This window comes from Salarias fasciatus, chromosome 20, assembly GCF_902148845.1.
Source record: "Salarias fasciatus chromosome 20, fSalaFa1.1, whole genome shotgun sequence".
NCBI classification, from domain to species: domain Eukaryota; kingdom Metazoa; phylum Chordata; class Actinopteri; order Blenniiformes; family Blenniidae; genus Salarias; species Salarias fasciatus.
Genome location: NC_043764.1, coordinates 7,203,740 through 7,218,291, shown reverse-complemented (window position 1 = coordinate 7,218,291; position 14,552 = coordinate 7,203,740). Strand labels below are relative to the sequence as shown.

The window sequence follows — 14,552 nt, the reverse complement described above, 5'->3', positions numbered from 1 at the left end:
GCCTTCATTACTGGTTGCATGGTGTATGTGAAAGAGGAGAATGGAATAAATGTAGAAAGTTTTCAGGTCTGTTGCAGATGATTCCAGTCATTTACAGCAGAAAGCTTAAATGTGATGTGACATGAATATGTGATTTGTGTTGTGAATATTGAGAAGGGAGTTTTCCCAACAACAGTGTTGCATAGGAAATGAAACCACTATCTGTGCTTTTATTTGTGCTGTCAGTGCTCAGTGAAACTCAAAGAACTGATAAAGTGACGTCTGGAAGGCTAAGTCTCATTGTCTGACCCATCTGAAACAATGAAAAGTCTAATTATGGTAATCTCCTCATTGTGGCAACAGCCAGATGCACCAGTGACTCAGTGGGTCGTGACCTCTTTAAGTGCTCCACGCTGAACAGGTTTGAGCTTCTGTTCATATCTTGTCCACCCAGCCTCTAAACCAACTCTGTCAGTTACAGTTCCAAGTGAAGGGAAGGGAACATCATAGACCATCAGGGCGAGCGCAGAGAGATACAGTGTCTCCACCACCCAGAGTATAGAGGGGATGGAGGATACGTTCCTCCATCTTCTGTTACATTATACTGAAACAAAAAAAAAAATCACATTTATCTCCATATTATATCAACTGATGCTCCTTCAACAGCAGAAGTTAGTGAACACACTGACACACAGTGCAGTTAAACTCTTAAAGCTGCTGTAAGTCTGTCCGACAGACAAATCAGTTACTTTAATTACGTTTTTAATTTTCATTTGTGGCGTCTGCTTTGCGTTCCAACTTGTGGCTTCAGAACAAACCCACTGGGACGTCGTGTGATCTCCTTCTCAAAACTGTCCAGAACTGAACACAGGTATTCTGACTGCGGGCCGGCGTGTCTGCTCCACTGTGCCGCCTCCATTTATACTAATCTTATTACAGTTGAAAAACCAGATGCATCATTTAGCAGATTATGTTTCTTCAGTATATCATATTCTCTTAAATCGATGTGTAAGATGTGTGGAGTCGTCTACATTGCATTAGAGCTAATAATTGAATCTGTTGAAAATCTCTGACGGGGTATAACACAAGCGTAGCAGCTTGCAGAGGCTCCAAACAGGCCTGTGGGAAAAGACATGAGCAATGCTCCGCTGCAGGAAGAGGTCGCTCTACCTGGCCTACAGGTTTGACTGCTGTGTCTCTGTACCCTCCAGTCATGCATGTCATTGATAAACCGGGAATTCCAAGCTGGAGGAAATGCTGGTTATCGATTCCAAGCCGTTGCTTAGTTGCACTCAGAAACCGTCCCGAAAGCCCAGAACTCGTTCAGGACTCTGGCGTGTGAGAGGAAGTAAACGGCACTGATGTGGTCATTAAGACATCAAAGAAGCAGCTGATTAATGGGTTGAGTTTATTAACAAGCCAAAATGATTTGACGGGTTTATTGGTGATGTTTTCCACAGTCTGCTGTCTGGGGCCCCTCAGCTATTTGCTCTCAGGCTTTTCAAGTCTCCCCTGCTCTTCCACACATGTGGCTGTGGCAATGCAGGAAACACAACACAGATGCCGAGAAACCACATGGTTGCATGCAGGATGAGATCACAGAGGGAAGAGCGACGTGACAGACGCTGGAGTCCCTCGAAACATCTGAAGTCAAGATATCACTGATCTACTGTTGATCCTCTCTGACTTCAGACCACATTAGAGGACTGAGTGCAACTTTAACCAGCTGTTAAATTGACTTGGACTCTTTTGGGAACAAGTCATCATAATGTAATGAAACAGGTTCCTTTATAAACACACACACTCACACACACTTACTCATTTACTGCGAACGCATCCATGCTCCACCCTTTTCAGTGTAACTTCTGCTTAAACGCAGCTCATGCTGGAGTTATGCAACAGCACATGTGAATGTGTGGGTGCCGTTCTTGATTCATTGTATTCATACCTCAGCCTGCGAGTGTTTAGATCTGTGTATAAAAACTTTGAGGGGCTGTTTTGGAGTTTGCCGCTGTAATTGCCTTTGTTCTAACAAACACTGCTTCCTACATTTGTCCACAATGCCACAAGCAATAAACACTTTGGTCATATCCCAGGCATTAACAATCTCGCTTTTATACTTTAATAATGAGGTGAAATTCCGGTGTGTGGCCGGTTTGTTTAAGAGCTGGGATGACTGGTGAAAGTCACACCTTTGGTCTGCTGAAACTGGTTGAGCAGGTTCAAAGTTTCACCAAAAGTCTTGCAGATACCACATTCAGCTGACTGTGATCGACAGTCACAGTTATTTCTGAGTCACAGTTATAGCTGAATTGCCTCATTTATGCTCCCAAGTAAGATATAAGTATGTGTACAGAATCTTCTGTGTCCTCTGCATTCATTATTTCTGCATTTTTGTGTTCAGAAAGCTCAGAGGTATGGCCAGATGGAGCAGTTCCACGAGAAGCCGTTGGAGCAGTGTTGAAATTAGAAGAAAATGGGAAATGGTAGAAGTGTTTAAAGGAAGTCTGGTTCCTTTTCAATACCAACATTTGTACGGCCTCCTGCGGTCAGATCTCTGCTTTGATTGACCTATAGTTCACCCACCTTTGGTGTGCCTGATTCTGCTATAACTGATTAAGGTTTCTCCATTGTTGTGCCAAATTCTGCTCTTACTGAGAAAAACCTACATCACTAGTCTGTCAAATTCTGCGGTGATTGATCACACATTTCACTATTGCTCTGCCAAATTCCACTATGACTGGTTGAAGTCATGTCATTGGTGTGCCGAACAGGAGGGTGGGACTCAGCTGACCAGTGACGCAACTGTCATGACTCAACCAGTCACATTTATTTTGTCTTGGGAATCCCTCATGCAGCATCACATCCCCAATAATTCATGTTTTGGCAGTTTTAGCTGCGTTTTTCCTCTTACTGACCACATTTAATGTAAGCGAGGAACTGAATCACAGCATGATTAAAATAGCCTCCGAGCCTTTCGTGTTGTAGCTGGTTTAGAGCTGAAGGTTTGGGTGGCTTATATAAGGTCTTTATCACTGGAGGCTGGCCAGTGAGCATACTAAAAAAACATGCAGGCATGGTACAGAGAAGGACAGCGAGGGAGAAATACGTGCAGATGTCCACGTAATGTACGTCAGGATTTGTATGATCAAACACTTTGTGCATAAATCGCTTCATAAAAGGTATACACTGTTGCTTATTTGTTGTGTGCAGTTTGTTCAAGCTTCATTTCTCTGCATTCAGCGGGCCAGCCTCCGGAGCTGCTTTTACACCTAAATGCTTAAATTACTCACACACTCGTGACATTGTTTTAACAGAGCAATGAGCTCCTGGAAGCTGGATGAGGCCCATTAATTGCATATTTTAAAAGCTGAAAAAAAACAGAATCCGCTCAGCAAACAGCCATATTGCTGGCTGGGCGGGGTTACGTCAGGTGCTCCGTATCAGGACACGCAGCAGCCATAAAACAGTGAATGGGTCTGTTTTGCTTTTTTTTTTTTTTTTAGATCATCACTACTTTATCGCCAGGTGTTCAGGGAAAGATAAGCTTTAAATGATCCTATAAAAGTTCAGTGTTACAGTCAGAAGGTTTAAGAGACAAAAGACCTGTTGTCTGTGGTGTCGTCCGCTGCTGAGCTCTCCTCGATTCACCTCGACCGGTTTTACACAAACTGGGATGTTTGACGGTGAACTCCCGTATATTTCTCAGGCCTGCGTGACAGATCCACAGACTCACAGCTACCCACTCACAGCAACAGTCAGAGTAGTAGTTTAACACGAAGTGACACACAGCATGTCCGGGCCACATTTATGAAATCTGAGGCAATGCAACTCTTACAGAGAAACTCTTAGCCTGTAAGCATAAGTCTTGTAGATATCAAGACTGCCAAATGGGGTAATTTGGAGGTTTTGGCTAAACTACCTCAAAATGCTTCATTTTTTTAGTGCAGATTGTTTCTAAAAACAGTGGAGGCAAGCAGCTCTTTCCCCCCGATGTTTCCCTATCAGTGACAGAAGTAGCGGGTGCAGAGAAAATCTTAGACGATCAAAGGAGACGACACGCAAGAGATGAGCCGTTTGACAGTTTATTCAGCAGCGACTCAGGCTGTGAAGACTTTACAAACGCTTCTGTGATGCAGCTCGATCAAAAGTAAAAGTCGTTGTAATAGTAATGGAGTGATAATTAAGTGAAGGCTGATCGTATCCTGTGACAGTTAAGCCAGAATTTCCTCTTGAAGTCAAATCTAATTCCATGTTTTTGATTCTCTTAGAACATTATTGCCACCTTCACACCACTTCTCTCAACACTGCTGAAGTTGGGATTTGGTGTGTGGTAACCATGGCACCAAACCTACAATTATTGACTACCCTGGCTGTGGGCACAGCGTTATATGGGTATAAAGTGTGTGTTCAGCAAGACGGCGGAAATTAAAGCAAAACCCCCACATTGTGTGGCAATGGGAGGGATGCATGCAAAGTGTGACCTTTGTATCCAGCAGCAGGGCGGCTGGTTTACTGGAGCTGGGAGCAACACGTGGATTAAAACAGAATTCAAACCCAGAAGGTTGTGAAAACACCTGCAGCTCTCAGGCAAATGAGGACAGAATGAGCTCGTTTTCAAAGCAACAGTGAAGGAGTTTTGCTTTTAAATGAACATGTTTTGCATTTAAGCTCTTTTAGAGCAGGTTCACACAGTACTGAATAAGTCTGCAAGCACCAGACACATAAATCTGTATTTCAGGGGATGTGGAGTTTAAAAATGTAATGCATTGTTGGACATTTTCAAGCTTCCTTGATAAAGCACAGTAAAGACTGGACACAGCAATAATGAGCGGAACATGTTCAACACAGAATGCTTATCTAAAAAGGAACTGCAATGATTGATCATGCTTTTCTGCACTATGGGACTGAATGGAGCTGTGATTGTAAGATGAGGCTTTCGGCAAAGTGACTTTGATGCTCAGCACAATTCATCATTGTTTTACCATTTTACAGTCTGAACACTGGTTACCATTCAGTGTGTGTGTTGAACGTGTTTCTATAATTCTGCTTATTTTCAGAACATTCAGAACGTTTAAGTGAAAAAAGGAAACTTTAATTGTGTTTTAAGGTCCTGTTTATGTTCTGTAAATCCCAGCCTGGATGGATGGATGGATGGGTGATTTTTCTTGAGCTCCAATCTTAAACCAGCCTGCTTCCTTTGAAAAGTGATTACAGATGAATTACAGAGTCAGTAACTTTTTAGCCCGTAAGGTTTGTCCCTCTGGCCTGGTGGCTTCTTTTTAACCTGAATGCTTTGTGATTTGAGTGATACACTGTCGGGGAGCGAGCCAGTGCAGCTGTGGCAGATGAATGCAGGTGAGGGGTTAAAAGCACTTCAGTTGCATGTTTGCTCTATAGAAGGTCTTTTGGGGAAAAAAAATGGAAGTTCAGGACAAATATTGACTGGTTGTAGGTCTGACGTCCTTGTATATCAGAAAAGGGCAGTAACCTGGACCACATTCACTGAAGGCCTGATTTACTAAGATTCGGCATATAATGCAATAAACTGCACGCTCAAGCAATACATTTTATTTAAAAAAAAAAGCACCAGAAGATGGATAAACTCTCCACGTCATTCACGAGCTCTAAGCTTTGTGGGACTGACATTTTAAAACTAAAAGTTTGAAAGACTTAAAAGTAAGAAAAAAAATCCAGAAATATGCTTACATTTCTATAGTTTCTTAGTTTTGAATTTTAATATTGAAAAAGAGGATAAAATCAGGCGAGGGGTTGAGGAACAATTTTTTTAGATGTTTGTTAACAGGTAGAGGAGACTGCAGTAATAGACAGATCTTCCGATAAATGTCCACCAGAGAACAGACAAGTCGTCTGTAGTGCTCACGGATATCCTTGAAGCTATACACACACACACACACACCTATGTTTTTTTATGGTGGGACTTTTTGTATGCAGCACAAACAAGTGCACAGTTTGGGTTAATATCATCATCACGCTCTTTCATTTGTTTCCACTGGTGTCTGGATGAGTTTACCTTCACATTTGTCTCTCTGGTGTCACTTTATTTAATATCTCTGCCACTCATTTCCACTGTGTCAGCTGAGGATACTTTAACAATCTTAGTCACAGGCACAATATAGTGGAGCATTTCAGAGTTTAACATTTGCAAGCCGTTCCTATTTATATAAAACCCTCTTCTGGCTGTGACCGTTTTCCTCATTAACATGGAAAAGAGAGAGATGCTAATGATTTTGAAGTCATCTACTGTAATAATTTCTGCCAGCAGCAGCCTTTATATCCAAAATGATCGGGCTCTCCACAACATTAATAGCCGTCCGGGCAGATGATGTGTTTCTGAAGCTATAGTGACTTAGTTTAGTGGTGCGTTAGGTAATTCTGTGATGCCCACGGGGAAATGAGGATGCTGCAACGATTGCTCCAGCAAGTTAAGATTACATCAAAGAAAACGCCGTTACATAAGAAGCGTTTAGATTTCAGCAGGAGCTGAAAACGGCATCGGAGGAAGTCTGTTCTTTAATGCCGCATAGATATAATGTGTGAGATGTGTTTCTGAGTAAAACAAGAACACATGAGCAATCCAGAGTAATGTGAGGATTAGAAAGTCTCAATACTGTAAAAGTAAAGAGGATGAAACGTTATTACTGCCAGTCATGTGTGGATGTAGTCGGACTCAAACACAACACAAGCTTTGGATTTGAGGCGAACAGGCAGGAGAACACAAGGAAATCTATTGTAGCAACAAGTCCGAGAAGGTTTGAACAAAAATCAGCAAACACACGTGAGGGTTAAGACAAACATGAGAACTCACTGGAATGGTGAAATAATTTGTTTACCCTTTAAAAAATACAGTTTCTCACATAAATGCATGAAAGTTGAATGAAAACATTTGTGCTTCCTGTTACTTTCTATTGGTTTTACATTTTTGAGATTCATTAAAAAAACATGGGACTTTTTACACTTCCTATTTGCTCATAAACACAGGATTAAATACATCACACACCATTACTGCAGCTGTGTCGTATTGACGAGGCATCCAGATGAGAGGGAAAGCTACCAGGATGTGAGGATGCAGGTAAACGACAATTCATGAGTACAGAAGGAAAATAAGAGATTGATGAGTGAAAGACTGGCGAGCAGACTAACAGAAAGCAGGAGCTGCAGACTCAGAGGAGGCTGCAGAACAAACTGAGAAGGACCTGAAGAAATCCTTCGATTGGGAGCATTTCACTGGAATTTGTTTCCATCGCTGTTCAGCAGATTGTATTAATCCACCCTCTTGGATTTTTAAATGTTGGATTCCATATATGTTTATGTTATGTACTCTCTTTATTTTATACTTCTGTGCAACACCACATGCCCGACAGCAGCACAAATGAAAACCGAACTGAACTAAACTATTTAGTGTAAGTTACACCTTAAGTGCAAAACTCTGCTGATACAGAAAAAAAGTATTATTCCTGAGATAGAAGTGGAAAAAAAGCCTCGGAGCACAAATGTTTGAGGCAGTATTACAGACTCTGGAGGCATTTCAATAGAATAAACAAGCCTTTTCTTACCAAATACTATCGTCATTACTTTGATTATTGCATTATTGACCAGTTATGTCAGTCCGTATTATCAGTTCTCCTCTTTTAAGGAGATTTATTGATGGTGCACTCCGGATGCCTCAAGCTTGTGATTCCTATAAATACTGTATTCTGCACCAAGGAGTGAGGAATTTGAGCTCTCCACTAAATAATGCTCCCAGTATGCATTTGTATAAATATTTTTGATTCAATGTACTTCTTTCACAAGAAAACTGGAAATATGAAGCAGTAGGAAACACTGTGGCTGAACTGTGTGTTGAAGTCATCGAAACGGTTAGAACACGTCTAAATGCTGTGAACTCTACATAAAACATGTCAGACTGCTCAGTCCTGAACTCCAGGTTCACCCCAGCATGCAGAGCTATAATGGAAGGGTCCTTTATGACTTTCACTCTGCAACACTGAGAACAGTTCTGATTCCTGGGGTCTGAGGCAACTGGAAAATAGAATTAAACTTTGCCAGAGCTCAAAAAAGGATTTATGTTTTTATTCCACACATGGTTTCCTTCTATTGTGAAACCTATGGGCGAACATGTCGAACTCATTTCAGCTCAGGAGAAACATACTGCTACAGTAAATGACGCAAACTCAAAATATTTCCTTTTATGCAAAAAGTACATCGTGAAAACATCAATATACGTCACCACGAGCCTGTTGCTTTTCGTGATGGTTTTCCTTTTGCTTTGTACGTGCGCGTTTTCATAAATCCACCTTCACAGTGTGGACCTGCTGCTGATGTTACTTTACCAACATTAAAGCAGCACTGATCTTTCACTTTGGGTCTCTGTGTGGTGTCATGGCCTCCACTACAGCTAAAATCACATCGAATAAAGCAAACTGATGCCTACTTTGTACATTTTTACACTGTTGTAATCACTTTGGATGGGGCTCGCTGGGTGGCCAGTTTTGGCTCTCGGGCCATAAAGTTTAGCTGAGCGTAAGCATTCATGCATGGCTGAGGATTAATGAGCATGTACAGTGGGCTGCACAATGTGAAATCCATGCAAAGCTACAGGGATCTTTTCTGGATTATGAGATCAGACTTCTTTTTGTTGGAGTGACTGTGTGACACCTCAGCTCAGCGTTCACCACTGTGACTGCGGTCACCACAGTCACAATGACCTCCTTTAAATTTCTATTTTTATTTACAGTATTTGTTCCTGCTGCAATGTTTTTAAGTAGAGGCTCAACACACAAATCAAGAAACTTAAGAGACATCAACAAGGTTTGGGTTGATTTGAATTAAATATGTTCAAGCAGGAAGTTATGGAAAATGTCCACAGACTGCTAAAGACTGAAAAACAGTGTTCAGTCCTGCATAAAGTTGAACTAAAAAAAGAATATAAGGAGACTGAAATGGTCTGATCATTTTGTACCATGTTTCAAGTGTTTCATTAGCGCAAGATTAATTTTAAGGTAAAATGCAACTTTGAGCAAACTGTGTAGTATCCGTTTATTTACCTTCTGTACTGCTTCATCCAACTTTGGCATCATCTTCATCACAGTTGACAACATGAACCACTACACTTCCATGCAGCAGCTGTTCTGTGTATCCACATCTCGTGTGTGTCGTGTCTTTAAAACATATATCAGTCTCACACAGCTCTGCTCTTTGAAGCACTCTCATGGTCAATCACTCACGTACTGTACAAACACTCACCGGCCTCTTCACTTGTATAATCATGAGCCAGTAGAAGAGCCCTGCCATACATGCTGCCTTTATAAAGCTTCACTCGGAGGCTTTTCTTTAACCATATGTTCGTCTTTTGATCTGTAGTTTGCCGTGTTCTTCTTTTCTGGTAAGTTGTGTTTCACATTTCATCAGTTTTTTAAGTGTAAAATGTAGTAAATTAAATAAAACTCTTCTACGTATACAGTACTCTAGCTTAAGCCAATGGTAATTATTCATCGTAAAATACCTTCAAACTGTTACTGTGCTGACAGATTTCTGTACACAGGCACACACGTGCGCCCTCTGAAGCACCAACCGGTGGATTAATCACATGAAAATACCAGTGTTCGGTCACTCTGTCTCCTGTTCGGTCACAAACACATCACCGTCTCTCGTTAGAACTTACCTCTTCAGTCTATTTATACAAGAGGACGACAGCAGAAGATAATTTAACACCTCAGAATTATCTTGAAAAAAATTATCAGTATTTTTCCACAATACATAAAACTTAATACAATTCCTGACCAGCTGATCGCAGATCGGGCACACAATTTGGCGAAGACTAATGGAATAAATAAGTGAATTTCATTTCAGGACTTTTCCGTTTTTCAGTTTGAGCATTGAGTGGAAGCTCCACAGTTTATGCACTCAGTAATCTCGCCACTGGTCTGTCAGCATTGTATTAAGTGGATTATAGTCTTGGCTTTGTTTGGGGTCTGTGGTTGTTTGGAGTAGTTGGAGTAGCTCTGAGTTGAGCCAGTGGGAGGCATTTCTGTCTCTCTCTCTTGAGAGAGAGAGAGAGAGAGAGAGAGAGAGAGAGAGAGAGAGAGAGAGAGAGAGAGAGAGAGAGAGAGAGAGAGAGAGAGAGAGTTTTAATAAGGCTGGTTTTAAGCCATGTTGTTCCAGCAACTGAAATACTGTGAGAGACGAGTTGGTCTGCGGTTCCCATGAGAGGAGTCAGAAGTAATGAGGAGGGGGAAAGTTTCTTTTCTTGTAACTGAAGGATTTCGCTTTCACACGTGCTACATGTCTAATCACGCAGGAGATGTAATGTAGCACAAGCCCCTTTTTTCATGTAACACATTAGGAACTGAACATGAAGACCAGCGGGTACACGCTGTCATTTCCAGGCAAGAACAGATCTGTTACTGTTTCACCAAACTCCTGTTTACTGAAGGAGAAACTCAACACTCACCCGGATCAAACCTAGAAACTTAAAGTTCCCGACTGAAAGCAACGTTAAAATAAGCCTGTATCCAACAGTGGCTGTGACGTCTGCGTAGCTTCAAATGTATCAAGAGGGTAATGCACCATATCAGGTAGTCCTGTCTCGTACTACAGGCTCACAGCAGCTCAACAGGCGGTGCACTTGTCTCCTCAGGTAGAGGAAAGGGGTCTACGCAGCATGTCAGAGAGTGAAATGTCATGGTGGCACAGCCTTTTGCAGTAACAGTTGTTCAAAGCAAAAGCCTCTTGAGCCTCACCAGACCTCGCTCTGCAAAGTGGAAAGAGTGGGCCGGATTCTGCACGGCTCAGCCAGCATACTGACGATGCCTGAATACTGTCACTTGTCTGCAGATGCCTGTAGCTGGATGAATGCAGACATCTGTTAGGATTGTGGGTAATTAAAGCCTTCAAACTTTTATAATATGCAGCTTTTCGCATCTCTTCAGCTGTCAGCAGCCATACTGCCTTTATTTCCTTTTCCCATCTTCCTCTGTTTGACAAGATCAGATTCACTGAATGGAAGAAAGGGATCACCCAGCAGACCAGAGATGTATTTTAATAAAGAATGATAAATCAGAAGGACCTCAGAAGAAGAAGGCCGCAAAACGTGCAGCATGTTGCTCACTGTATGTCCATCTTTACAGTGAACCCAGATTAACTCCATTAATCCCCCTCGTGCCCCTGGGCATATGTGTCACAGAACATTATGCCTTCACAAAGATGCCCATTCACGCACATGCACGCCGGTTTTGAGCTCAGAGGAAGTCTCAGCCCGAAGCGAGGGCTCCCTAAAACCAGAGAAAGAGCCCTGCTAATGAAGCCTGATGAACAGCTACTCTTCCTTGCCTCCCCTTCCCTCCCCCTTTCATTTAGTTCCCCCTCTTTCTTCCCCCTTTGTTGCTGAATGCATTTGGGTTAATTGTCTGCTGGCGCTGATTGAAGCTCTCACAGGCTTCTTAGCGCTGCTGCTGCCGCTCGGAGAGGAAAAGAAAAAACACCCAAACATTTCAGAGCTGCTCTGCTTCTTAATATGCACTGATGGTTTAGAGCTGACAGCAGCAAGACTGTTAATTAAGACTGATGAAAAATATCTTTTTCACAGATTTTACCTCGTACCGTTTTTGCGGGAGAGATTTAACAGGTGAAATTAATCAAGGATTATCCTGTTAGCTTTTACTTTTTCAGTCTGCGGTGGGAAACTGTTGAATTAATAAATGGAAATTTGATTTTGAACAATGCATCTCTGGCTATAAAGTGCAAAAATTCTGTAAGGGGCTTTTATATAAATGGCACCTTAGCTTATAGATTGATCCATCTATCCATAAAAAATATTATTTATGTAAACAGTACATGAATAGTATAACATGAATAAAGAGTGATTGAGAAGTTTCCTCCTTTACTTCTCATTTGGACATTATTTTCAAATGTATGGGTTTTACTGATTGAGACTTTAAGATGTGTTGAAGAGCATTTTAATTCTCGCCTCACAGTAAAAAGGTTATGTTGGAGTCAGGCTTTTCTGTGTGTGCAGGATTAACTCCAACCATTGCCACTCACTTATGTGTGTACACATGGCAAATTTAGAAATTTCTTCATTTCTTGGTAGTAATAGTACTGTTAATCCTCATTACACTGAGCAGCCGTAACATTTTATAACCATCTACACTTTTGCTTCCCCACATGGACCAAACTTTGATGCACTGTGATTTCTGAATAATTTTCCTTCAGATTCAGAATTCCCTTCTACAGCAATCTGAGCTGCAGTAACAGGCATTCATTCTCCATATACATGAATGAGTGAGCGTTTGCCGTACATAACACTGCCACACATTCATTTTGAACAGGTGGTAAACTTCTCTTGAACTGTCAGTGGTCATAATGTTTTGGCTGATTTGCTTTGAGGGCTTTTTTTCCACATGAGACAGAAAGTACATCATCTTTGATAATGTACATTTCCACAACCTCATATAAGTTGTAGTTTTTTCAGCTAAGTGAAAAAAAAAGAAGTAATCAAAATCCTGCTGAATCCACAGCAAAGCCAAGCGAAAAAGCGTGCTCACACCTCTGAACACTTCCAGTTGCACCATTAGGTGATCAATGAAATCCCAAGTGCAGCATAATTTCCCCATTTTGCCTCCAGCCAGCAGGAGGACTTCAGGATGTTCCGTCAGTGTTTACTCCAACGCAGGCACCTCGAGTGAATACGCCATAAATCACTTCTTAAAGCACTTGGATGGATTCGCTGATCCTGCTGTTTTAAAAGAGATTTACATACAGCCCCCATTTTGGGATATTCTCCAAAATCCAACCAGTCGTTTCAGACGACGCAATGAATATTCCAGGAACGTTGAGCTTATTTTTAGTCATTTTTGTGAAGCTTGTTGAATATTCCTGAGTTCCTCTGTGTCAGCTTTGAGTTGGGCATGCAGGGGTGGGTAGAGGCAAGCAGACGGATGGATGATAGCTGTTATCTCAGAAAACACAGTCTGCCTCGCTCCCAGCCTGTCTTTTCTCTGCCGTTCCTCATCTTCTTTTTTCCCCCCCTCTGATCAGCCTGCCTCTCACTCTCTGTCGCTCAAACAGGCACACATTCAAATCCGCGTCGCGCAGATGCGTTTATGTATTTTACCAAATCACCCACGAAGGAAAAGTCACTGACAGATCTGCCAGAGAGGTATTTTCATGTCATTGTTGCATCAGAGTGTTTACGTTTTTGGCCACTGGTAAACATTTGTGTAGAGGAAGGAAGCACGACCCGCCCATCCTCAAATGTTGACAGAAAGCAGTTGTTTATTTTCATGAGAATTAACAAAAAGGCCAAAGTGAGGCCATGTGAAGACTTGTGTTCCTCAGATCTTTGCTTTCTGCCTTCCTCAGGGCCCTGGTGCTGATCGTCCATGGAGCAGGGGAACACTGTGGGCCGTACGATGAGATCGCTCAGAGACTGAAGGAGCTGTCCCTGCTGGTGTTTGCACATGACCACGGTGAGTGATGAGCAGTGGGCAGTCGGACGCAGAGACAAATCCTCCTTCTTTAATTTGCGTCCCATCACTCAATCCTCCTGCAGGGGCAGAGGCACGGCTCGACTTAGGATGTTTAAACATGACTTCCTGACTGATTTCCATCAAGAATGGTGTGGTGTTAACACCTACCGTTTCATTTATCATGACGTCCATGAGTCCAGCATCAAGGTCAACTTTATTATCCAAAACAGACAATTAGTGCTATACCAATTTGCAAAAATAGAACTTCGTAAATACACTTTCCAGTTTCTGTTTACATAAATGCCACCGCTACCCAGATCTATTAAATTATTAAAACACTGACAGTGCCAGAGTGAGCTAATGATTACCCTGACAGACATTCTTATTATTTGTTTACATTTCAAATGAAGCAGCTCAACAACAAATAGCGTTAAGTAATCATACAACGGGAATTCATGACTGGTCCATCATGCGTTCAGACAACTTGTGGTGCGTGTCCAGTTTCTGTCTCCTAACCCATCCATTGGACAAAATTCTGTGACTGTTATTAAAAAAAGAGCAATTTCAAAAATAATATTTAATGTGTTAATGTGTCATTTAATGCTACAAACCAAAACTGCAGCAAAAGCAAGAGTAAAACTAAAATGACTGTTTATTTACCTCTGATTTTTCAAAGGGCTAAAAAAAAAAGAATATAAAGGTAATATTGAAAGAACTGATCAAAATGGCAAAAAGTAGCTAAAAATGCACAAGAAAATGTAGTTAAGGAAAACACTGAAAGTGTCCGAAGTGGTTAGAACAGGGGAAAATCTTAAAATAACTGTTACATCTGAAATTGTTTAGAAAAATTGTTAAACCCAGACTCCACAAGCCTCCACAGAACAAGCCACTCTGATGTCTGCAGGTAGGGTGTTTCAAAAGCATTTGTGCCAATATGAAAACGTCCGTTGATCACCTGGGTATTTTTGACCTTTGGGATGTTGAAAAGGCTCGTACCCTGAGAAGACAAAGCATGTGTGCGTGCATCAGGCTTTAAAAGGGCGGCAAAATAGGGCCAGCAGCACAGTGTGCTCATGTTTCTGG

The 14,552-nt window shown here is 41.7% G+C and overlaps 1 protein-coding gene across 3 annotated transcripts in view; it reads left to right on the top strand.

Moving 5' to 3' along the window:
• Positions 1-14,552, top strand: part of mgll (monoglyceride lipase) — a 41,076-nt gene that overhangs the window by 2,718 nt on the left and 23,806 nt on the right. For all 3 annotated transcript variants that reach the window (XM_030118529.1, XM_030118528.1, XM_030118527.1), the window contains one exon: positions 13,363-13,469. In XM_030118529.1, coding sequence (XP_029974389.1) covers positions 13,363-13,469 — 107 coding nt within the window. The remainder of the gene's footprint in view (positions 1-13,362; positions 13,470-14,552) is intronic.